Source organism: Phoxinus phoxinus (assembly GCF_949152265.1).
Source record: "Phoxinus phoxinus genome assembly, chromosome: 15".
NCBI classification, from domain to species: domain Eukaryota; kingdom Metazoa; phylum Chordata; class Actinopteri; order Cypriniformes; family Leuciscidae; genus Phoxinus; species Phoxinus phoxinus.
In genome coordinates, this window is record NC_136890.1 from 34,703,401 (window position 1) to 34,727,192 (window position 23,792).

The following is a 23,792-nucleotide window of genomic DNA, read 5'->3' on the forward strand; positions in this document are numbered from 1 at the left end:
AGGTGTGTGTGTGTGTCGCCTGTAACCCAGGTGTGTGTGTGTGTCGCCTGTAACCCAGGTGTGTGTGTGTGTGTGTCGGCTGTAACCCAGGTGTGTGTGTGTGTCGGCTGTAACCCAGGTGTGTGTGTGTGTGTGTGTGTGTGTTTGTCGGCTGTAACCCAGGTGTGTGTGTGTGTCACCTGTAACCCAGGTGTGTGTGTGTGTGTCGCCTGTAACCCAGGTGTGTGTGTGTGTCGCCTGTAACCCAGGTGTGTGTGTGTGTGTCGCCTGTAACCCAGGTGTGTGTGTGTGTCGCCTGTAACCCAGGTGTGTGTGTGTGTGTGTCGCCTGTAACCCAGGTGTGTGTGTGTGTGTGTCGGCTGTAACCCAGGTGTGTGTGTGTGTCGGCTGTAACCCAGGTGTGTGTGTGTGTGTGTGTGTGTGTGTCGGCTGTAACCCAGGTGTGTGTGTGTGTCGGCTGTAACCCAGGTGTGTGTGTGTGTGTCGGCTGTAACCCAGGTGTGTGTGTGTGTGTGTGTGTGTCGGCTGTAACCCAGGTGTGTGTGTGTGTCGCCTGTAACCCAGGTGTGTGAGTGTGTCGCCTGGAACCCAGGTGTGTGTGTGTGTCGCCTGTAACCCAGGTGTGTGTGTGTGTGTGTGTCGCCTGTAACCCAGGTGTGTGTGTGTGTGTCGCCTGTAACCCAGGTGTGTGTGTGTGTGTCGCCTGTAACCCAGGTGTGTTTGTGTGTGTGTGTGTGGTGTCGCCTGTAACCCAGGTGTGTGTGAACGGACTCTCCTGTTAACACTCGTGTCGTGACTGGTTTCCTCTGGCTGCAGATACGCGTACCAGTTCTTCGGCAGTGCGTCCCCCATCATGACGAGTCCCGCGGTGGAGGTGAAGAAGAACACGGAGGTGTTTCTCCCACAGTCCTTCTGTGCCTTCGACTTCGCCGCTCTGCCCAGTCAGCTCCAGGACACCTTCCTCCGGTGAGATCAGAAGCTTGACAACCGCATCACCACCAAAACTGTGTTTTTTGTCCATGAATGCGGTTTCACAAGAACATTATGACACGAGTGCAGCACAGAGCTGTGTTTACAAAAGAGATAATAAGTTAGCTTACATTGAAGCCAAGGAAACATTTGGATTCGTGCCGAATGCGAGAGGCCCGTCACGTGAGCCCATACATCTAAGCTTCGTCTGCTTTGTGTTATGTTGTGTGATCTGGTCACCCGATTATCAGCTAATTTAATAATATTCAATTCCAATATCTTGTTTCTTTCCCCAAATCTTCGCTCACGTCTCGCCCATTTTCGCAGGGAACCCCTCTTTTAATTTGTCCCACAGTGTTTTTTATTCTACTTTACCACAGTAAAACATGTGAATATAATAGGCCTGATATACCTTTTTGCCTGCACAGCAAATTCTATTTAACACAGTTTGTGCTTCTTATTATGGTGAGGCGCGTCCAGTTTATTTGTATATCGCGTTTCTCACACACACACACACACACACACACACACACACACACACACACACACACACACACTTGGAATTTGAGTTTCGCTTTCTGTGGCAACACAAAATCAAATATAATCGAAATGTCTTGAAACTGCAGAAGATCAAATTTGCATGTCAGACTTTTACAACAAATGTTGCTTAGAACATCAGGAGAAAACATGCAAATATTAGACAAGAGAACGACTGTCTCTGTCCTGCTCGTCACTATTACAGGGTTCCCACGGGTCCTTGAAATCCTTGAAAGTTTGTGAATCGGAAAAAAAGATTTCAAGGCCCTGGAAAGTTTTTGAAAACGATCATAATAGATACAAGTCCTTGAAAGTGCTTGAATTTATTTTGTGCAAGAAGTTTTCTGGGAAAAAATCCATATTATTCCCTCCGGTCCGCTAATGTGTTACTTCGGCAACACTTTGTGGCCTATACGTACTAGCTAGCTTGATTTACATTAGTTAAGGCTGATTTATACTTCTGCGGCGGGTGTACACCGTGGTGTACGTCGTAGGCGACGCCGTCGTGAGCATTAATACTTCTGCGTTTGTCTGCGTTGCTCTGCAGTTACATCGCCGAAACGCTAGTTGGCGGGGGCGGGTTTTAATGTTGCACTGTGTATAGATTCCTCGTGGCTGTTTTGATTTGGCTACTACAAGCACTGGCGCTGAAAGAGAGCGGATCATGTCGGAGATGGAGCTTATCGAGTTGGAAAAACAGTCAATTTTAGAAATTTCTGAATTAAAAAATGGCGGGCGGTGCAGAAGAACACGCCGGAAACGCGTAGGAGGAACCGCAATGCTACCAAGCCGACCAATCACAGATCTTGCGGTCCGCGTCGTTGCGACGTGTAGTTACATTTTTGAGGAGGTGCGCGTCAGGGTACGGCGAAGGGTACGGCGTATGGTACACGTCTATGCGTATGCTACGCCGTACCTACTGCGCGCACCCGATGCAGAAGTATAAATTGGCCTTTACGCGCATTTACGCGCTTCGTTAAAAGAGAAGTTCACTTGAAAATGAAAGTTAGCCCATGATTTACTTCTCCTCAAGCCTTCCTAGCCTTTATATAGGGAGCTATACAGTTGGTTACAGGACATTACAAGTTTTTATTTTTTTAACGCCTCCAAATGACACTTTTCTCACTTCAAACTTTTTTTTAAAGGCTTCCACTTTTAATGTGAATTGTGAAAATAAAAATATATATATTTTTATATATATATATATATATTAGTTCAAATGGAAAACAAATAGCTCATAACATTTTTATAAATATTGCGTAGTATCATAAAATCCCTTCAAAATTCTAAATAATCAAAAAATATTATTGAACAAAAATATATTACATTGGTTTTCCTGGGGGGGGGAAGAAGTTGCATGTCAAGGCTTCGGTCACTTTTGACCGCGACAGAGCCAAGTGTGACCCCTAAATGAAGATGACCAGAGGGTTAGGTCCTTGAATTTTAGGCTATTGGACCTGGAAAGTCCTTGAAAGGTCCTTGAATTTGAGGTTAACCAATGTGTGGGAACCCTGCTATTAAAGCGCAGAGCGGTGATGTATGACGCTAGCTTGGCTCCGCCCTCCTACGTACTTCCGTTCAATTTCCATTATCCTTCAGTACTAGGTCTGGGATTGTGGTGTATTCTCCAGTCAATTTTTTACCGGTCCAATCAGTGAACAGAGGGAGAGGTTGAGAACGATGACGTTGAGGTCGTGCGCTAGTTCGAGTCGTCATACATCACGACCAAACGTTAGCGATTGGAAGATCCAATAGTTTTAAACTTCAACAGATGCTTGTCAATGGAGAGAGGCCAGACTCTCTGTACAAATGACATGTATAAGAGTCTGGTAGAACCAGGCTAATGTGACGCATCTTTGTCGGGAAATATAAAACTAATATTTTTTAAATAATATGTAACTTCATATATTATTTAGGTTACCAACTAAACATTTAAATATCATCTTACTAAGACATATTATTGACAGAAATGTGTATTTATATGCATTTTATGTCAGTATTCTCCTATACTGTTATGAAGATCTCATTTATTTACATTACAAGCATCAGAATTTCATAAATATCAGGATCTGCAGCATATTTTTGCTCAGTTTGAGTCTGAATAAAACTAAGCTGTTTTTTCCTCATATGAGCCATAAAAACTAGGGCTGTGCGTTAACGCAAACCCATTTTAACGGCGTTCATTTTTTTATCGCGAGATTAACGCCTAGCAAACTTTGTCGTTTTTTTCACATGCTTTTGCAACAACTAGTAACGTTATTAAAACTACAACACCACACCGGATCTAGCGAGACCAGAAACAAAACAACAGGCGCCGCACACACTTGGGCTTGCGAACCGGCCAAAGAGCGGACGAGAAGCGCAGCGCCGCGTCTAGGACAACTCGTATCCCACATCGGACGCACACTTTCTCAGTTTATGGCCAGCAATAAGAACGCAGAATGGCGCCGCCGGTGTGTGTTCACTCATAGAGAATAAGCGCTTCTCTGTGCGTTTCCTTTAACGTTACGTTTTGAGTGGATGAGTGATGAGCGCGAGATGCCGAAAAAGATTGCCAATAAGATTCTGAATGGAAAGTTTACTTTTAAAAAGTTGACAAATGGTTCAATTGACAAGACCAAAGTGATCTGTGTGTGTTGTTGTGAACTGAGCTATCATCGTCCAGTCTAAACATCACTTGATGGTCAAGCACACACACACACACACACACCGCTGATGCGTTTCTACGCCCACTCGTCAATATCAGTAACGTCACCTCGTCAGTATTTCTTTCACCCTTTTATTGATGGACTCTGTTACATTGTGTGAGAGATTATTTGCTCAAGTGAGAATGTTAGTGTGAAATTGAACACAGTATATGTCAATGTCACACAGCAAGCCGATCCACTTTTCCATGTTGATAAGAGCATTAAAATGAGAAAAAAATAATTGAACAAAAAGGAATCAAGAGACATTTAGAATAGATAAAAATGTGCGATTAATCGCGAGTTAACTATGGCATTAATGTGATTAATAGCGAGTTAACTATTTTAATCGTTTGACAGCCCTAATAAAAACACATTGTTGATTGGTTTCAGTGTGAGTTGTTGATGTTCTCTGTGAAAAATATGATCTTTTTACTCTTTTAATTAATTTACTTGCTTTTATTTTGTGATTATTTGAATTCCTTTTTGTGTAAAGCACTTTGAATTGCCATAGTGTATGAAATAACTATAAATGAACTTGCCTATGATGAAAACACTGGATGTTTGAGTTGTGGTGTGTGTGTTCAGGGTTCCTCTGCTGGTGGAGATGTGGCACCGAGAGCCCAGTTCTCCGGATGTTCTGCTGGGCTCTGTCAGTATTCAGCTGTCTCGTCTCCTCAGCTCGGAGAAGAGCCGGTTCCTGGACGCGGCGGGCCGGCAGCACTGGAGGCAGAGCTGTACTGAGAGGATTCCCATCACTAAAGCACACGGGTCTGTGTCATCTCAATACACTTTATCCTCAGGGTCAGTTCAGCCAAAACTCTGTCAGTAATGAGTCTCTCCTCATGTTGTTCCCCGTCAGACTCTCCTTCATCTTTGGGACACAAATGAAGATATTAGTGATTAGATCTGAGAGTGTCTCACTCCTCCAGAGGCTTCTGTTGTGATTGAAACTTGCCGGCCCAGAAAGTTAGTAAAGACGATGTTTAAAATAGTCCAAGTGACGACAGCGGCTCAACCTTCAGTTTATCAAGCGACCAGAATACTTTTAGTGCGACTTTATTCAACTCTTGATGTTCTTCTGTGTGGGCCTCGCGAGAACTGAGAAGATGACAGAATTGTCATGTTTGGGTGAACTAACCCTTTAGTAGTTGTAATTCATGAATGCTTTGAGTACAGACCTAAGGTTGTGTGTAATTTATGCATGCCGATCAAGTTAAACATACTTGTATATCCACCGGGCGATTAATATGATGGTTTACAGGACTATGTTCAGTTGTTGCTCAGTCCCCGCAGCGCACGGCTCTCACCTCTAGATGGCGGCCTCGAAACACACAATGTGAAATATCTCAGTGTGGCTGCATTTCTCTTAAAGGGACAGTTCACCCAAAAATGCACATCATTTCTTCTTTTTCACGGCACAAAAGACAACGTTTTTGTATAATGTTGGCAGCCAGAGAACATTAGACCCGTTGACTTTCAGTGTATGGACAAAAACACTGATGCATTCTACTGGGTATCTCCTTTTGTGTTTAGCAGAAAGTAAGTCATACAGGTTTGGAGTGACATGAGGGCGAATAAAGGATGATGTTTTTGGGCGAATTATCCATTTAATTCCTGTAGTCAATAATTGGATCCCTTAAAACTCACCAATATGACATATTTAAGTTTTTTTCTTTGAAGAAAATTCCTTAAAATATCTTGAATGTAACTCGACACCCTTGCCTCATTTAGTATGCGCGGTTCTATGAATATGCAAATGAGCCCCGCCTCCACTCACTCACTCACTCACTCAGAGATCCACTGGTGGACGATCACACGTTGATCTGATTGGTCAAGGTAGTGTGTGACGTCAGAAACACCAGCGATTTCACACCGTGTGTTTGAGACTGTCTTTGGTTCACTGCAGTTTTAAGCAGAAAATACTCAGCAATGCTGTCCACTTATGAACTTACACATGGTGTGTGTTAAAGCAGATTAATAACACCACACACACACATTAAACGCTGGATTTACACCACAGGGGGACTTTAAACTGATCAGTGTATTTAGATGAAGTGTTTCCAGGCTGAACTGAACTCTGTCTGCAGATCTGAGAAGTTGGCTGAACTCTGCTATGTGAGCGTCCTTGAAGATCTGGGTTTTGTGAAAGCTCAAGAAATCCTCGTCTCTGAATCCTCACAGGTGATGTATCAGATTTACATTACATTTATGCATTCGGCAGACGCTTTTATCCAAATCATTTCAAGCTACACATTTACATTCTCATCAGTTCTTGCTTTCTCTGGGAATCGAACCCATGACCTCGGCGTTGCAAGCGCCAGCGCTCTACTGTCTGAGCCACAGGAAAGCTGTACAGTTTCTGGAGTATATTGAACAGGGGAATTCTGGGTAATGTTTGTGTGCAGGCAGCAGTGGCTCCTCCTCAGGGTCACGGCGGGTCAGACACACTCACGCGACCTCGAGAAACCCTGGAGTACAAGGCGGCGCTGGAGCTGGAGATGTGGAAGGAGATGCAGGAGGACATGTTTGATGATCAGGTATCAGTTCTTCAGTCACTCGCTCAACTTAAACCTTTAGTCTGTGGCTGTTCAAGTTACCGTCATGTGTCTGAGATCAGCACTGTAATGCTGAGGAGAAGCTTTTCAAACACTCGTTTAAATCATATATATGCATACGATAGATGAGAAAGAGTTATATAGTTTGCCTTTCTATTACTAATAATACGATATGATAAAAAAAATTATACCGTTTTGCACATGAGTATCACGTGTTTAGTCTATAGATATGTGCGTTTGAACTTTACAAAGTGACCTCAACAAATAATTTGTCTGGCTTTAATTTATAATACAGAATTTTTTTAGTACTTTACATTTACTTTACTAATACTTTTTTGTATACCGTGTGTGTGTGTGTGTAGCTGAAGCAGAAGGAGTTGAGTCACATGCAAGCGCTGGCGGAGGAGTGGAGAAGAAGAGATCAGCAACGAGAGGCTCTCATCAAGAAGAAGGTACACACACACACACACACACACACACACAGTTAGATCCACTGTTATGATCCTGCATGTGCTTCTGGCAGACGCTTTTATCCTTTGCATATCAAGCTACACATTTACATTCTCATCAGTTCTTATCAAACGCTATAATTATCTCTATTACTAATAATAGAAATGCAAACACTTTGTTGTATACCCGGTCACTTTGTTTAACCGTTGTCTAATATTTCATTAGATAGATTTGTTAAATGTTATGAAAGCTTGTTTCTGCCATGAAATAAAAAAAAGGAATTCCGACTTTTTAAAAATGAAAGTTCTGACTTTTGCAATTGCAAGTTTATATTTCACAAAGCTGAAAAGTCTGAATTGTGAGATATAAACGTGGAATTGCAAGGAAAAAAGTCTGAATTGTTAAATATAAACTCAGAAATACGAGGAAACATTTTGAATTGTGAGATATAAACTTTGAATTGTGAGGATAAAACTTGGAATTGTGAGATATAAACTCGTAATTGTGAGGAAAAAACTTTCAATAGTGAGATATAAACTCAGAATTACAAGGGAACAAGTCAGAATTGTGATATAAACTTGTAATTGCAAGAGAAAAAACTGCAATTCCCTTTTTTTTTGTATTTCTTCATGGTGGAAACAAGCTTCCATAAATCAGAGGCAGAAAACGAACCAAGATGGAGAAGCGTTCTCAGTGCTGTCAAAATAAAAGTCCTGCTTTTGATGCCGATAATTACAAAGATGCTCAATAATGACCTGAATGAAATGGCCAGTTTCGTCTCACTGAGGTCTCTGAGCTGCTGTGTCCTAGGAAGTGGAGTACAGTCTCCTGGAGGAGCAGCTGCAGAAAACCCTGTGTGATCTGGAGACGAGAGAGAAGGCGCTGGCTCACGCTGAGGCCGAGGTGAGGCGCCGCCGTCCTGTAAACCTGAGCCTGTGAGCTTCAGATACCTGAGTCTGACTGTGCGTGTGCTGCTGTAGACACAGAGACTGCAGCGCGAGATGCGATCCGAACACGAGTTCAGCATGCGAGAGCTTCAGGACAGCAGCCGGCGTCTGCGGGAGGACTGCGACCACCAGGTGGAGCTGGAGAGGTCAAAGGTCAGGCAGCTCGAGGATCAGCTGACCCGGCAGCGACAGCAGGTAAACGCAGCAGACGCGATCTCTGCCCTTCTGGAAGCGTGAGCTGGGAGGGGCCCGGTGACCCCTGGGGTCGTGAGGTCAAGAGGTCACGCCTGCTGATGTCAGCACTCGCTGATCCACCCTTCCTTAAGTGAAGTGGTTACTGGTAATCTAGTGGTATAGAGCTGTGGTCTTGAACTTTACACTCTGGGTCGGCGTTTGTCAGTCTTGTGATTTCTGAGAAGTGACGTGTAGCTACATTTACATTAGCCCCGCACAATATATCGAAATATCGCTATATGTATATCACAATGGCTTATGGGTCATGAACCACTCGCTGCTCTCGGCTGAATAACTTCAGCAGCTTTAATAAGAATCTGGATATATTTCAGTGAAAACTAAGCAGTGTTTTATTTAGAAATCAAACAGTTTCTGTAGTGAATAACCGTAATGTAGGATATCCTGAAGCCGTGGGTTACACTGATGTTAAAATAACTCTTCTTATCTACAGTAAAACACTGATGTTAAAATAACTCTTCATACGCCACAGTAACATTGTAAAATACGGCAGGCACAAATATATACACACATTTTTTGTGTTTTTAATCAAATAAATGCAGCCTTGGTGAACAGAAGAGACTTCTTTTAAAAACATTACAAATCTTTCCGATCAAACACTTGTGCGTGCGTGTGTGTGCGTGTGTGTATATATATATTAGGGATGTCCCGATACCACTTTTTCACTTCTGATACCAATGCCGCAGCTTTGGCTATTTGCCGATTCCGATATTTTATATATTATAACTTAATGTACTGATACCAGTTTTTTCCAGATCCGGTCCGACACCAAAAATTCTGAGTATCGACCGATACAGCGCAGTTTTTTTTTTTATCAAGTAGAATATCTATAACTCTGTGTGTTGAACTGATAATCACTCTTTTGTTTGTTAAACACAATCTACTTAATACAGATAACTTCATTATCAAGAAAAACAACAAATTAAAAAAATATGATCATAATCTATGAAATGATCTTATAAAATGCTTTATTATTAACTAGATTAGTGGATAATTCAGCTGTAAAAATTACATGTGCACAATAATTGTATAAAATCTGAACATTTAGTGGAAAAAACATTATTTAGTGGGGAACAATTAAGAGACACTGGGTCTCATTCATGAAACACGAGCAGAACTCATTCTTGTGTAAATCGTGTGTAAAGTGGTTCTGGCGTAAATTTTCGGATTCATTAAAATGTTCGTATTTTCCAAATGTTAGTCGGTATGAAAGAGACCTGCTCCCAGCCACGCGTGAATATGCGTTTAACATCCGAACGTTTGCTCATTAATAAGGCTGCATTTTAATTCCCCTTAATCGGGGACATATTTACACAGCATTTTGAAAAAATATGATATATAGTAATTACATTCGGTTTTTCTTTTTACTTTTATTATGAGAGCCAGTGATAGCATCTGCAAACGGAACACTTTAATCACATAATTAATTGCTCAATACGGCTGGATATATTTTTTCGAAGTGAACTAATTCGTTTTTTGCAGTCGAGCTTCATGTCGAACCATTTTCTGTTCACTTCTGGGACTGTTCGATTAACAGATGAAACTCCAGTAACTGCGTCTGTAATATCTGCCAAGCTTCCTTTTTTTAGGACCTGATACGCCACTATGTACGCTTGGAAATAAAATGTGGCGTTTTGAATGAACTTCTGATAATAAAACTTAAATTTATGCATCTGAGAAATTGTTCTTTTCCATTCGCTTTTGAGAAGACATGTTGAAATCCTGCGTTTGGTGTCATAATATGATGCCCATATATGGCTGTCAGTCGGATTTAATGGGCGGGGTTTATGGTCCCCTATCACATCTGACGTTTATGAAATATTTGTGAGTCAGGAGAAGAGTTTTCGGGAAGGTCTCTTTACACGCAGATCACTCACATATTTACTCGAAGATTTACGAATGATTCATGAATGAGACCCAATAAGTGTAGTACTAAATCTGTTAAACCATTAGACATTGCTCTTTGTATTGTTGTAAAATATACATTCATGAAAAACAAGATCAAAAAGATTTAAAAAATGTAGGCTATATATCCAGAATCCAGAATCGGTCTGTCTTCGCCGGCCAAAGATGGTCAGCGCAGACCACAACGATCTGCCCAGGTCTGTCGGTCCTGGGCCAGCCCCATCCAATTGTGTCCCAGATCTTGCCGTAGCGAGTCGCGCCATCGTGTTGCAGGGCGTCCACGTGGCCGCTTGATGTCAATCGGCAACCAGATGGTGACTTCGCGCGTCCATCTTTCGTCCGTCCGCCGCATCAGGTGCCCGGCCCAGCGCTTCTTGGCCTTGGTGGCCAGGTCCACCGCGTCGGCCACCCTGGTCATGGCCCGCAGCTGCTCGTTGCGGACGTGGTCGATCTGTTGGACCCCGATCATGCGGCGCTCGATTGCGCGTTCAGTCACGGCCAGCTTTAGCCGGTCGGCCGCCGTCGTTGTCCAGGTCTCGGCCCCATAGAGCATGGCCGGCAGGACGGTGCTGTTGAATAGGGCGGCCCTGATGTCTGGGTCAATGGCTCTGTTGGTGGCCGTCTCGGCAATTGAGCCAAAGCTGACCCAGGCTGCTCGGCGTCGTCGTGCCAGTTCTCGGCCAATCTTGTGGTCGGTGGTCAGCTCCTGGCCCAAGTAGATATAGCTGTCTACTTGCTGGAGCTGATACTGGCCGACATAAAGGGTAGTGTCGGCCACCTGGTCGTTGCACATCCACTTAGTTTTGGCCAGATTGATTTTGAGGCCAACCCGGGCGCCAGCCTGATTGAGCTGGTCGAGCCGCTTCTGTACATCGACCGCCGAACAGCCTATCAGCACGATGTCATCGGCAAAGCGTAGGTGATTGAGCCAGCGTCCGTTGATCTTGATGCCGACCTCGTCCCAGTTGAGCTGCCGGAAAATTTGCTCGAGGCAATATATAGCCTACTATATATATATAGCCTACTATAAAATTAAGAATCTTTTATTTATTTATTTATTTATGTATAGCGCTGCTGTTTAATGAGGCAGCAACATAAGAAAGGAGGACAGAACAAGAAAGGCTATTAATAATCTTTCATAGCGCAAAAGTATTATATATATACTGTATATGTATATGATAATAGTGAATGTTTGTTATTGGCATGCTTCAGACGTGTATAATGTTCCCAGAGGTTCTCGTTATCGCTGATGTAATTAATCACTGAACAAAAAGCTGAGTTTTCCGCCGTGAGATCCAGCGTCTGCTTCCTATATAATGTGTGTGTGGAGAACGTCTCCAGCGCTGCTCAGACAGCCCAGAAATACTTCAGCCTGCCGTCTCATTTCTTCCCAGAAAACATCTGGCCCGCCACAGCGCTAACAAATCAAGCAAAGTAGGTTTCTGACATGCGAAAGAGAAGATGAGAGCGCCCCGCCGTACGTATCGCCTTCCCTCCGGTGTCAGGAACGTGTAAACACACATTTGTCCCGCGTCGACACACACTAACCGGTTTATCCGGCAGAATCCTCCTCTTTCTGGACACACACTCCTCGTTTGCGAACACCAAACATGGAGTGTCAGATCTGGCAGCGTCTGCGTTCTGTCAGAGGAGCGGGGAATGGAGAGCGCTTGTAGGGTTTTAGTTGGACTCGACGCTGTCTAACACTCTTGAAGTGTTTCAGCGGTAGCGCTCGCGGGCTGACGGACGGAGACGTGCCACACACACACACACACACACACACGCTGCGGCCCTCAGTTTAAACTTCACCTCGGAGCTGAAGTGAGCCTGTGGATCATGTCTGAGGATTTCATCAGATTTTAACCACTGAACGCTATAAAGCTGCTGTATTATATTAAATACACACATTTCTACGGTCTCTAAATGATCTGATAAACCTGTCGCACACAATCTCCTCCAGTCCTCCTGTCTCTGATTGGTTAGACTCTTTTATCAAGTAAAAGTCTTTAAGTGTGACTGCACAAGCGTCCTCCTCCAGCTCGAGCTTCTCTGAACTGATTTTATCAAGTAAACGCAATAATAACGTTGATATTGTTAGTGATATTTTAACTCAACTGAAGCAACTTTACTTGATTATAGAGTAACAGACTGGTGTAAGGAAGGTTTATTTCTTTATCTCTCAATCATTGTTTTGCATTACATTATATTGTTTTACAGTAATCAATAATTGTATCCCTTAATACTGATCTTTGATCACCAAAATTACATATTTAAGTTTTTTTTCATTGAAGAAAATCTCTTCATGCCTAAAAAAAATAATATTGTGTGTGTGTAACTCGACACCCTCGCCTCATTTAGTATGCGCGGTTCTATGAATATGCAAATGAGCCCCACCTCCACGCACTCACTCACTCAGAGATCCACTGGTTGACGATCACACGTTGATCTGATTGGTCAAGGTAGTGTGTGACGTCAGAAACACCAGCGATTTCACACCGTGTGTTTGAGACTGTCTTTGGTTCACTGCAGTTTTAAGCAGAAAATACTCAGCAATGCTGTCCACTTATGAACTTACACATGTGTGTGTGTTAAAGCAGATTAATAACTCCACATACACACATAAACTACAGTAAACACTGGACTTACACCACAGGGGGACTTTAAAACTCAAGCATTTAAATATCTTACTAAGAGATATTGATATGCATTGTATGCAAGTATCTGCTGTACTGTATAAAGATCTCAATGATTTACATTACAAGCCATTAGAATATAAATATCAGCGTCTGCACCAAATTGCATTTTTTTGCTCGTTGCTATCTTTGCATATTATTCCTCTGAACATAACGAGATGTTTTTTCCTACATATTCTCACTATATCAAACAATATGAGCCATAAAAGCCTATCTTAATGTATTAAATATGATTAAAAAAAGATTTATTTGTTTATTAAGGTTGAGAAATAATGTTTTTGGACTATATGTCCAGCTTAACTTGTGTGACACTTTTCCCCGTTTGTCTTTTGCCGAATGCTCATGTTGTCTTCACTCTTAAAGCTGCAAGAGTCTGAGAATAAACACAAGCTTCTGGAGAAGGAGTTCCAGCAGTTCCGGGATCAGCAGAGCGTTCGGCCCGAGGCCCGTCTGCAGTCCGAGATCAGCCTGATGACCCTCGAGAAGGTCAGAGACACTGAGACACGCCACACACACGTGACCCTGAACACACACACGTGACCCTGGATCCCAAACCCAGTCTGGAGCCGCACGGGTATATCTGTGGCAATAGCAACTATACATCGTATGGGTCAAAATTATCCATTTTTCTTTTATGCCAAAAATCATGAGGATATTAAGATCATGTTCCATGAAGATATTCAGTAAATGTCCTACTGTAAATATATAAAACATGTATTTTTGTGAGTGAATGCAGCACAATCGTGAACATAAATTTTCTCAATGTTTACATTTTTTTGCTCCTCAGATTCCAGATTTTCAATAGTTGTGTCTCGACCAAATATTGTCCTATCCTAACACACCACACATCAGTGGAGAGATTATTTATTCAGATTTCAGAGGATGTATAACTCTCAATATCAAAAAATGTACCCATGTGTCTGGTTTTGTGGTCCAGGGTCATATATATGTATATACATAAGTCTGTTTTGGGATTCTACTCACACGTTTTTATTATCAAGGTGGAACTGGAGAGGAAACTGGAATCGGCAACTAAATCTAAACTCCACTATAAGCAGCAGTGGGGACGGGCCCTGAAGGAGCTGGCCAGGTTTAAGCAGGTAACACACCTGTAAACACACTGATGATGATGAGGTAACACACCTGTAAACACACTGATAATGATGAGGTAACACACCTGTAAACACACTGATGATGATGAGGTAACACACCTGTAAACACACTGATGATGATGAGGTAACACACCTGTAAACACACTGATGATGAGGATGATGAGGATGATGATGAGGTAACACACCTGTAAACACACTGATGATGATGAGGTAACACACCTGTAAACACACTGATAATGATGAGGTAACACACCTGTAAACACACTGATGATGATGAGGTAACACACCTGTAAACACACTGATAATGATGAGGTAACACACCTGTAAACACACTGATGATGATGAGGTAACACACCTGTAAACACACTGATGATGATGAGGTAACACACCTGTAAACACACTGATGATGATGAGGTAACACACCTGTAAACACACTGATGATGATGATGATGATGGGGTAACACACCTGTAAACACACTGATGATGATGATGATGATGGTCGATGTGTTCATGTGCATCACTAGAGAGTGTGTAGTCTAGTAGTTTGACAACTTTTGTAAATGATACATGAACACTATCAGACATGCTGTATTTTTAAACCCTCAGACGGGATCAGATTATTTTGTGCATAATTATGAAAATATGTATTGAACTGGGCCAATCTCATGACAATGTGTCCCCAAATCTCACACCAAAAATATATATATTTTTTTACTATTCAAGTTATTCTAAAAATAATTGTACAAAGAAATATATAAACACTTAAATTGTTTTAGTATAACTTGAATGTAGCGTTTTTTATTATACATTTATATTTTTTAAAGTATTCAAGCTATACTAAAAAATACAAATATTATAAATATATAATAAAAAATAATACATTCAAGTTATACTAAAAATACTTTTAGAATTTTACAAATATTATAAATATATACATGTATAAACTATTTTAGGCTATTTTAAGTTATACTAAAATACTTGACAAATATTTTTTAAATATTATAAATATATTCAGACATTTTTACTGTATTCAGGTTATACTAAAATACTTATATAATTTTTACTGCATTCAGGTAATACTTAAAAAGAATTGTAAACATATTATTATGCTTTTTTTACTGTATTCAAGTTATACTAAAATACTTAAAATATATATATTTTTTAATATAAATGTATTTAAATCTTATAAAATAAATATTTAAATCAGCATAAACTCATTACAAGAGTGTAATAGTACATTAATTCTTTAGCATTTAAATATGTTTTTCCCATTGATGAGAGGGTCATGAGAATTGGGTGTAAATGTGTCATGAAAATAATGTCCCGATGTAAAACATCTTAATGGCTCTAAAAATAGTCTTGCGTTTGAGCTCTGGATCCAGTCAGACCCGACGCGCTCCGAGGAATAATGCTCTAAACCAGACGTGAATGTGAGTTCTCATGGAAAAACAACACTGGGAACCGGTGAGCTGTCACGAGCCGCAGTGACACATCACCAGTGAACCCAGTGCGGGACCAGTGCAGTGTAAACAGAAGCGCTATCAGCCTGCTAATAACTGTTGCGGACACTAGCCAGCTGGAGCGTCTGAAGCCTCGCTCTCAACTGCCAGACATGTATAAAGAAAACATCTGATGATTCATGCCGCGCTCAGGCCTCATAACTTAATATGATATTGAGCTATAAATCAGGCCTGTATTATGCTCAACATTAAACATCTGAATATCCAGTTGGCCCGTTGGGAGATCGATGGGTGAGTTTAAGTGCGTCGTCTTTCACTCAGTACTAGAAACACTACATGTACACGACCAGTCGAATGTTTTTAATGTTTTTAAAAGAAAAAACTGTAATATTGTGGTATATTATTATAATGTAAGTCATCAGTTTTCTATGTGAATATACAGTAAAGTGTAATTTATTCCTGTGATCAAAGCTGAATTTATCATCATTACTCCAGTCTTCAGTGTCACATGATCCTCCAGAAATCAGTGTAATATGATGATCTGATGATCAAGACACATAATAATCAATGTTGAAAACAGTTATTTACATTTTTACTTCAGGATTCTTTGATGAATAGAACGTTCGAAACATTAAACACTACCGTTCATAAATTTGGGGTCAGTAAGAATTTTTATTATATTTTGGGGGGGAAATAAATAAAATAAATCAATACTTTTATTCATCAGTGATTAATTAAATTGATTGAAATCTACAGTAAAGAAATGTATAATGTTACAAAAAATTCAATTACAAATAAATGCTGTTTTTTGTACTTTCTATTCATAAAATGATCATGATTTTTTTTACACAACTTTTCAACACTGATAATAATCATAAATGTGTCTTGATCATCAGATCATCATATTACACTGATTTCTGGAGGATCATGTGACACTGAAGACTGGAGTAATGATGATAAATTCAGCTTTGATCACATGAATAAATTACACTTTACTGTATATTCACATAGAGAACTGATATTTTAAATTATTATTATTATTTTGTATTTTGAATCCAATAAACGCAGAAAATACTTATTTTAAAACCGTTTGACTGGTAGTGTGTGTGGCAGATGTGTGTGAGACGACAGCGAGCACAAGTTCTCATTAGATAAAGTTCTTCAGTGGAACGGCCCAATGTTCCCCGTCAGGACGAGTGCAGAAAACTGTTCTTGAGCCGCGCCGAGACGGGTCATTCACTGGTCACGCGTGTGTTTACACAAGCCATCCTCAGCCTTTATCTCACACACACACACACACACACACCTCGACGAGGACTCTGGGAACGGGTAGCGAAGGAAACTCTTCAGGATAGTTCTGTGTTTCCCTTCAGCAGATTTCTGGCTGTAAGTCAAGGCCACGTCTAAGTGTGTTTGTTGTTCTTGCACTTCTCCAATGTTTTGCTATGATGTAGCGCGTCAGGAAAACTGCTAAGCGAATGAGATTACCTCAAACACATCATCAATAACAGCAGATTTCACGTTTCCTATTAAAACGGGAGATTTAAAACCATTGATTGAAAAAAAATAAAAAAGTCCTATAAAAATAATACTCAATTATTTTAGGAGTTAAGGCCCATTCACACCAAGAATGATAAATACAGTGATGTAAGTTCTGTTATGAAACTCTAGATGATCGGTCCTTAACTCAACCAATTTGGACTAGGAACTCTTCTGGAGGAACTAAGAGTCGGTCTTTTGTACCGGGCAGTTCTAGGATCTGGAGAACTGATGGTTCCCTCAGGAACGTTTTCCTGGTTGCGTTCGCAGCGCCAGGAGGAACTCTGAGTGACGAGAGACTTTTATTGTGACGGCGCTGAGAACGCCACAGCCTGAGCAAACACACAGCGCTCACATTCTGCTGTTCAGTAGTGTACGATCTAACAGTCCTCTCTCATACGCGATTATATAGCACTGTTATACGTATAAAGTAGAGCGTGATGAAGAGTTATTAGCGTGTGGCGTGTGTGTGATGTCCAGTGTTGCGGAGCAGAAACACATCATCATGTGTCTCTCGGTCTCCTCAGTCGCGGTGGGTTTTCTCCTCAGCGTAGAGATTAAGAGCTTCATCTATCACTGTTTACATGTTAGTTTGTGGAGTAAATATATAGCCTATAATCTGTGCGTTTAGCCTTTTTTAAAATGGCAGGTTTTGGTGTTTCGCCAATCAGCGAACACCACCGTCATTAGGGGTTAGCATTGCGCGTTCGAGACGTGATACGCAGTTACGCTGTAAAGGTCACGCTTCTGTGAAAAGTAAAACATTTCTGTCCTGACGAAAATGTTCTTTTAGGCTTTTTAATATTCCAGCACCAGGATACACACGAGATGGGCATTTAAAACCATAAACTGACACATTTGAATATGTGTGTATGGTCCTCCTTCCGCACATCTGTAAACACTGACTCGTCAAGCGTGACCTTTACAGCGTAACTGCGTATCACGTGACGTCACGAACGCGCATCACAGAACAGAGCAAGGCGAGCGCTTGTGCTTATAAAACTTAAACTTGTTTATTTATGTTTGAAATGCCGATGGTTTCGCTAGATAAGAGCTGTATTCATCGTCTGGTGTCGTTTAAAGCCCGTTGAAGCGGCGCTGACACTGTCATCTGGACCTTGACCCGTTTGGGGCCCATTGACGTCCATTATATGGAGAAATGTGTTCATCAAAAACCTTCATTTCTTTTCCACTGAAGAAAGAAAGACATGGACATCTTGATGACATCGGGGTGAGGAAACTATCAGCAAAAGTTTTTTAAAAAGTGAACTAATCCTTTAATCTCTACGCTGAGGAGAGAACCCAACACAACTCTGAAGAGACCGAAAGAAACATGATGATGTATTTCTGCTCAGCAACACTGGACGTCACACGGCATACGCTAATATCGTCTACTTTACATGTATAACAGTTCTTTCTAATATCGTATTACACAGATCGTAAACATTAATGAACAGGAGAATGAGCTTTGGCGAACGCAACCAGGAAAAACGTTCCTCAGGGAGCCATTAGTTCTGAAGAAACGCCCTGGTGGCCAGTTCCTAGAACTGCCCGTGCGGAAGCTTATAGGGCACAGCTGATTGGTTCCTGCTGTGTCAGTAGCCAATGAGCTCTTCCCGTACCCTCCCCCTTCCCCAGCTCCACCTGTACAGGTCTGCTTCCGGTCATGCATGTCTGCGGTCTCGTTCACAACAGCGTGTCGTCTATGTATTGGAAGTAGGAAGTCCTGTACCACTTATAGACCCTTTTCTGTTAGTAAACATGGTGACGTTTTTTGTGGGCGGAGCTTAGTTGTTTGCAGAGCCTCTGGCCGCTTCACTAACGCTAGTTTGCCAGTTTTGTTAGCTTGTTTTTTAACAATGACTGGAGAAAATCCGATTTGATCTTAATGTGCACGCTCACTGTCCAGGAGCGCGACTGTTATCTGCAAAAGTTCATTTTAACGGCCGGAACCAGATTGGCCGAGCCGTACACGCTCACTCACTGATGGACGATCTGACAGGAGTAACGTTAACGCCGCCTCCGGTCGAGCGCCGGACTTCTACACCGACCCGAGAGAGAAACTGCGGTCACACACATCTTCAGATGCCCAAAGCTGTGTGCTGATTGGCCAAGGCCAGATAATGACGATGTAAAGAGTGACATTACGCTGCAATTTTAATCATGTGAATATTTTCTAGGAATAAAGGTTCCAGATACAGAATATTCAGTTTTTAACTGTGTTTCATGACCTTTCCCTTACCAGGTTCTTCAGAAAGTCTCGTGACAATCAATCAAATCTACAATCATAGACGATTCACAAATAATCACAATCATTTAGAAAACATTATGCGATAAAATGTAAAATTGGAGCCTGTACTCTGTCGATTCTAGCACCCAACAACACAACAAGAGGACATTTAATAATGATAATAATTTAAGCTCATTATGATGCTGAATCTGTGCTGGTTTCTATTGGCCGCCTCCAGTTTAACGCCGTGACGTCGGCGCTAAAGGGGTCCTATAGTAATGTTCGGTTTATTATTACAAGCGCTGGAGTTTAAATGCGCACTCTTTAAAGCAGGATGGATTCTGATTGGCTGTCCAGTTTTTTATCGTTCATCAGCTGGAAAGAGTCGCTCTGAAAGTGTTTCCAGTTATACGTTATCGTGCCGTTGTTGACTATTCTTTTATATTTTTAAAATCTCAATGTGATAAGATGGTGTTGGTTGTGCTGTTAGCTGAGTGTGTGTGTGTGTGTGTGTTCAGCGCGAGCAGGAGAACGCCATGACACGCCTGAGGAAGCAGCAGCAGGAGCTGGAGCACATGAGGCTTCGGTTCCTGGCGTCTGAAGAGAAGGAGGCCGTCAGCAGCGAGAAGCACGAGCTTCAGGACATACGCAACCAGCTCAACAGGTGAAAAACTCAATCATATTTCACAATATTACAGATTTTTTTTTGGTATTTTAATCAGATAAACGCAGCCTTGGTGAGCAGAAGAGACTTCTTATAAAAACATTAGAAATCTTACGTTTGACTGGTCGTGTACATGTAGAGTTTCTACTACTGAGTGAAAGACGACACTAATACTCACCCATCCATCTCCCAACGGGCCAACTGGATATTCAGATGTTTAATGATGAACAAAAGCATAAATTGTGATAATTCAGTATTTCAGATAATTCATAAATTGTGAGTCATTACAGACTAAGAGAAGAGAAGAGATTTAATAGCAGTTTCACATGGAAATACTGTAAAGTCATTTGACAGAATTAATGTATTGTAAAGGGTTAGTTAAATTAGCCCATGATTTACTCGCCCTATGACACTTTTATGATGGATAGACGCACTTTTATGATGGACAGATGCACTTTTATGATGGATAGATGCACTTTTATGATGGACAGATGCACTTTTATGATGGATAGATGCACTTTTATGATGGATAGACGCACTTTTATGATGGACAGATGCACTTTTATGATGGACAGATGCACTTTTATGATGGACAGATGCACTTTTATGATGGACAGATGCACTTTTATGATGGACAGATGCACTTTTATGATGGACAGATGCACTTTTATGATGGATAGATGCACTTTTATGATGGATAGATGCACTTTTATGATGGATAGACGCACTTTTATGATGGACAGATGCACTTTTATGATGGACAGATGCACTTTTATGATGGACAGATGCACTTTTATGATGGACAGATGCACTTTTATGATGGACAGATGCACTTTTATGATGGATAGACTCACTTTTATGATGGACAGATGCACTTTTATGATGGATAGACGCACTTTTATGATGGATAGACGCACTTTTATGATGGACAGATGCACTTTTATGATGGACAGATGCACTTTTATGATGGATAGATGCACTTTTATGATGGATAGATGCACTTTTATGATGGATAGACGCACTTTTATGATGGACAGATGCACTTTTATGATGGACAGATGCACTTTTATGATGGACAGATGCACTTTTATGATGGACAGATGCACTTTTATGATGGACAGATGCACTTTTATGATGGATAGACTCACTTTTATGATGGACAGATGCACTTTTATGATGGATAGACGCACTTTTATGATGGATAGATGCACTTTTATGATGGATAGATGCACTTTTATGATGGATAGACGCACTTTTATGATGGACAGATGCACTTTTATGATGGACAGATGCACTTTTATGATGGACAGATGCACTTTTATGATGGACAGATGCACTTTTATGATGGACAGATGCACTTTTATGATGGATAGACTCACTTTTATGATGGACAGATGCACTTTTATGATGGATAGACGCACTTTTATGATGGATAGACGCACTTTTATGATGGACAGATGCACTTTTATGATGGATAGATGCACTTTTATGATGGATAGACGCACTTTTATGATGGACAGATGCACTTTTATGATGGACAGATGCACTTTTATGATGGATAGACACACTTTTATGATGGATAGACGCACTTTTATGATGGACAGATGCACTTTTATGATGGATAGATGCACTTTTATGATGGATAGACGCACTTTTATGATGGATAGACGCACTTTTATGATGGACAGATGCACTTTTATGATGGACAGATGCACTTTTATGATGGATAGACGCACTTTTATGATGGACAGATGCACTTTTATGATGGATAGATGCACTTTTATGATGGATAGACGCACTTTTATGATGGATAGACGCACTTTTATGATGGACAGATGCACTTTTATGATGGATAGACGCACTTTTATGGATTTAAGGAACAGTCATTCACTGCCATTATAAAGCTTGGAAGCTCAGCCCGGTTGATTAATCGTGTAATTTGGTCAATTTTAGATCGTTTTGCTGTCAATGAATAATAATTGTTTTGTCTTCATCAATTTCTGTGCCTGTCTCAATAGCTGCCATTAAACTGTGTTATTGATCACTGATAGGCTGAAGCAGCAGGAGGCGGCGGCGCGCGTGTGTGTGAGCGAGAGCGCAGAAGAGCGTGCGTGTGTGAGCGCGGACGAGCACGTGACGCGTCTGCTGGAGGAGAGGGACACACTCCTGCGCACCGGCGTTTACACACACGACGATCGCATCATCTCGGAGCTCGACCGGCAGATCCAGCAGGCCATGAGCAGCCGGAGCACGTGACCCGCGCGATATTATTATTAATAAACCATATTCACCAGCCAAGACTGTTACAGGACGTGTGGATTGTTTGCTCGTGATATTTTTTTCATCTTTAGAACTTTTTTCATGACGTTTTTGCACAAAATTAATCAATGTGTGATTTAATGTTCAGCAGGTGGCGCTGTTTCTTAACAAATCACTCCAGGTTTATTAACACTTCAGATCTTCCTTTATATGTGACTTTATTTATAGTTTGTGTGTGTGTGTGTGTGTGTGTGTCTGGTACTAGATGTGTGAATCTTGGATGAAATAAATATTTTCTGGTGTTTTTTCCTATTCTGTCGTCTCGACTTTTTCTGATCGAGACTAACGTCCACAAGCTACACATAAACACAACATAAGGGATGTTTCCACGAACACTGCTTGTGCTGGAGCAAGAGTTGAGAACTAATCACTCTCTTTTACTCTAAAGGAAAGAGTTTTCTTTTTCTCTGCTCAAAGTACCGGCTCAATAAAGTGAATTGATGACTGAATAAATTCTAGTTTCAACGGTCAGACTCGGCATATTTCGTAAAATAAGAATAAATAATTGAAAGCAAGTTAAGTTTATTTTGAAGAGATATGAAATGTAATGCAAACACTTTTGTGCACACTAGCCAGAGAAGTAAAGTATGTGTCGAGACTTGTCAATCTCATCACTGGGAGGTTTTCTGAGAACGAGCCATAAATGTTCTGAAGATTAATGTGTTAAACAACCGAACATCTCTGGTCATCTCTGAAGCATAATAAGCTTATTACAGTGTTTTATGAACTAATATTATTGTAAGTGTTCCTCTTAACTTGAACTTTTCAACAGCAAGAATAACATGCGTGTGCTGACAGTGTAAGTGCTTTCATGTGGCCATCGGCCCTGTTATTCTAATGTGCTCATGATCTCCACGTCTGACAGTCCTGAGGCTTTTCATAACTGCTCTCCTGAACTCGTGAACTCGTATGAACACGGAGCCGCTGGAAACAGTTTCTGACGCTGATGGTGTTTCTCCTACTGTACGACCGATGCTCTACAGTCACACACGCTCCTCATTAATGTGGAAGCCAACATCATGCTCTGGTGCATCATAAATCACATTAACAGTCCAAATTATGACAATCATAATTATAGGGTTCAAAAGTTGAAATTATGCCAAAATTATGAAATACTAAATTAAAATTATGAGATTAGAAATGTAAAATTATGAAAAAAATAATCATGAAATTAAAGTAAAACTTGACATGTTAAAAAAAATATGACATACTAAAGTCAAAATTATGATATAATTAAGAGATTAGAAAGTTGAAAAATTATGAGAAAGTTGAAATTATGAGAAATATATCAAATAAACTACATTTTATTACAGTGCATACTAAATCAAAATTATGAGATTGAAAAGTTGAAATTTGATGACATACTAAATCATAATTATAGGATTAAAAAAAATGAATTATGCCAAAATTCTGAAATTCTAAATCAAAATTATGAGATTAGACATGTAAAATGATGACAAAAAATCACAAAAT

General features: G+C 40.8%; 1 protein-coding gene across 1 annotated transcript in view; it reads left to right on the forward strand.

Annotated features, from left to right (window-relative positions):
* Positions 1–22,641, forward strand: part of cep120 (centrosomal protein 120) — a 37,968-nt gene extending 15,327 nt beyond the window's left edge. The window contains exons 10-20 of the mRNA XM_079638910.1: positions 817–966; positions 4,779–4,961; positions 6,281–6,374; positions 6,599–6,730; positions 7,111–7,200; positions 8,009–8,101; positions 8,179–8,340; positions 13,359–13,481; positions 13,997–14,095; positions 19,855–20,000; positions 22,052–22,641. Coding sequence (XP_079495036.1) covers positions 817–966; positions 4,779–4,961; positions 6,281–6,374; positions 6,599–6,730; positions 7,111–7,200; positions 8,009–8,101; positions 8,179–8,340; positions 13,359–13,481; positions 13,997–14,095; positions 19,855–20,000; positions 22,052–22,256 — 1,477 coding nt within the window. The 3' untranslated portion in view covers positions 22,257–22,641. The remainder of the gene's footprint in view (positions 1–816; positions 967–4,778; positions 4,962–6,280; positions 6,375–6,598; positions 6,731–7,110; positions 7,201–8,008; positions 8,102–8,178; positions 8,341–13,358; positions 13,482–13,996; positions 14,096–19,854; positions 20,001–22,051) is intronic.
* The last annotated feature ends 1,151 nt before the right edge of the window (positions 22,642–23,792 follow it).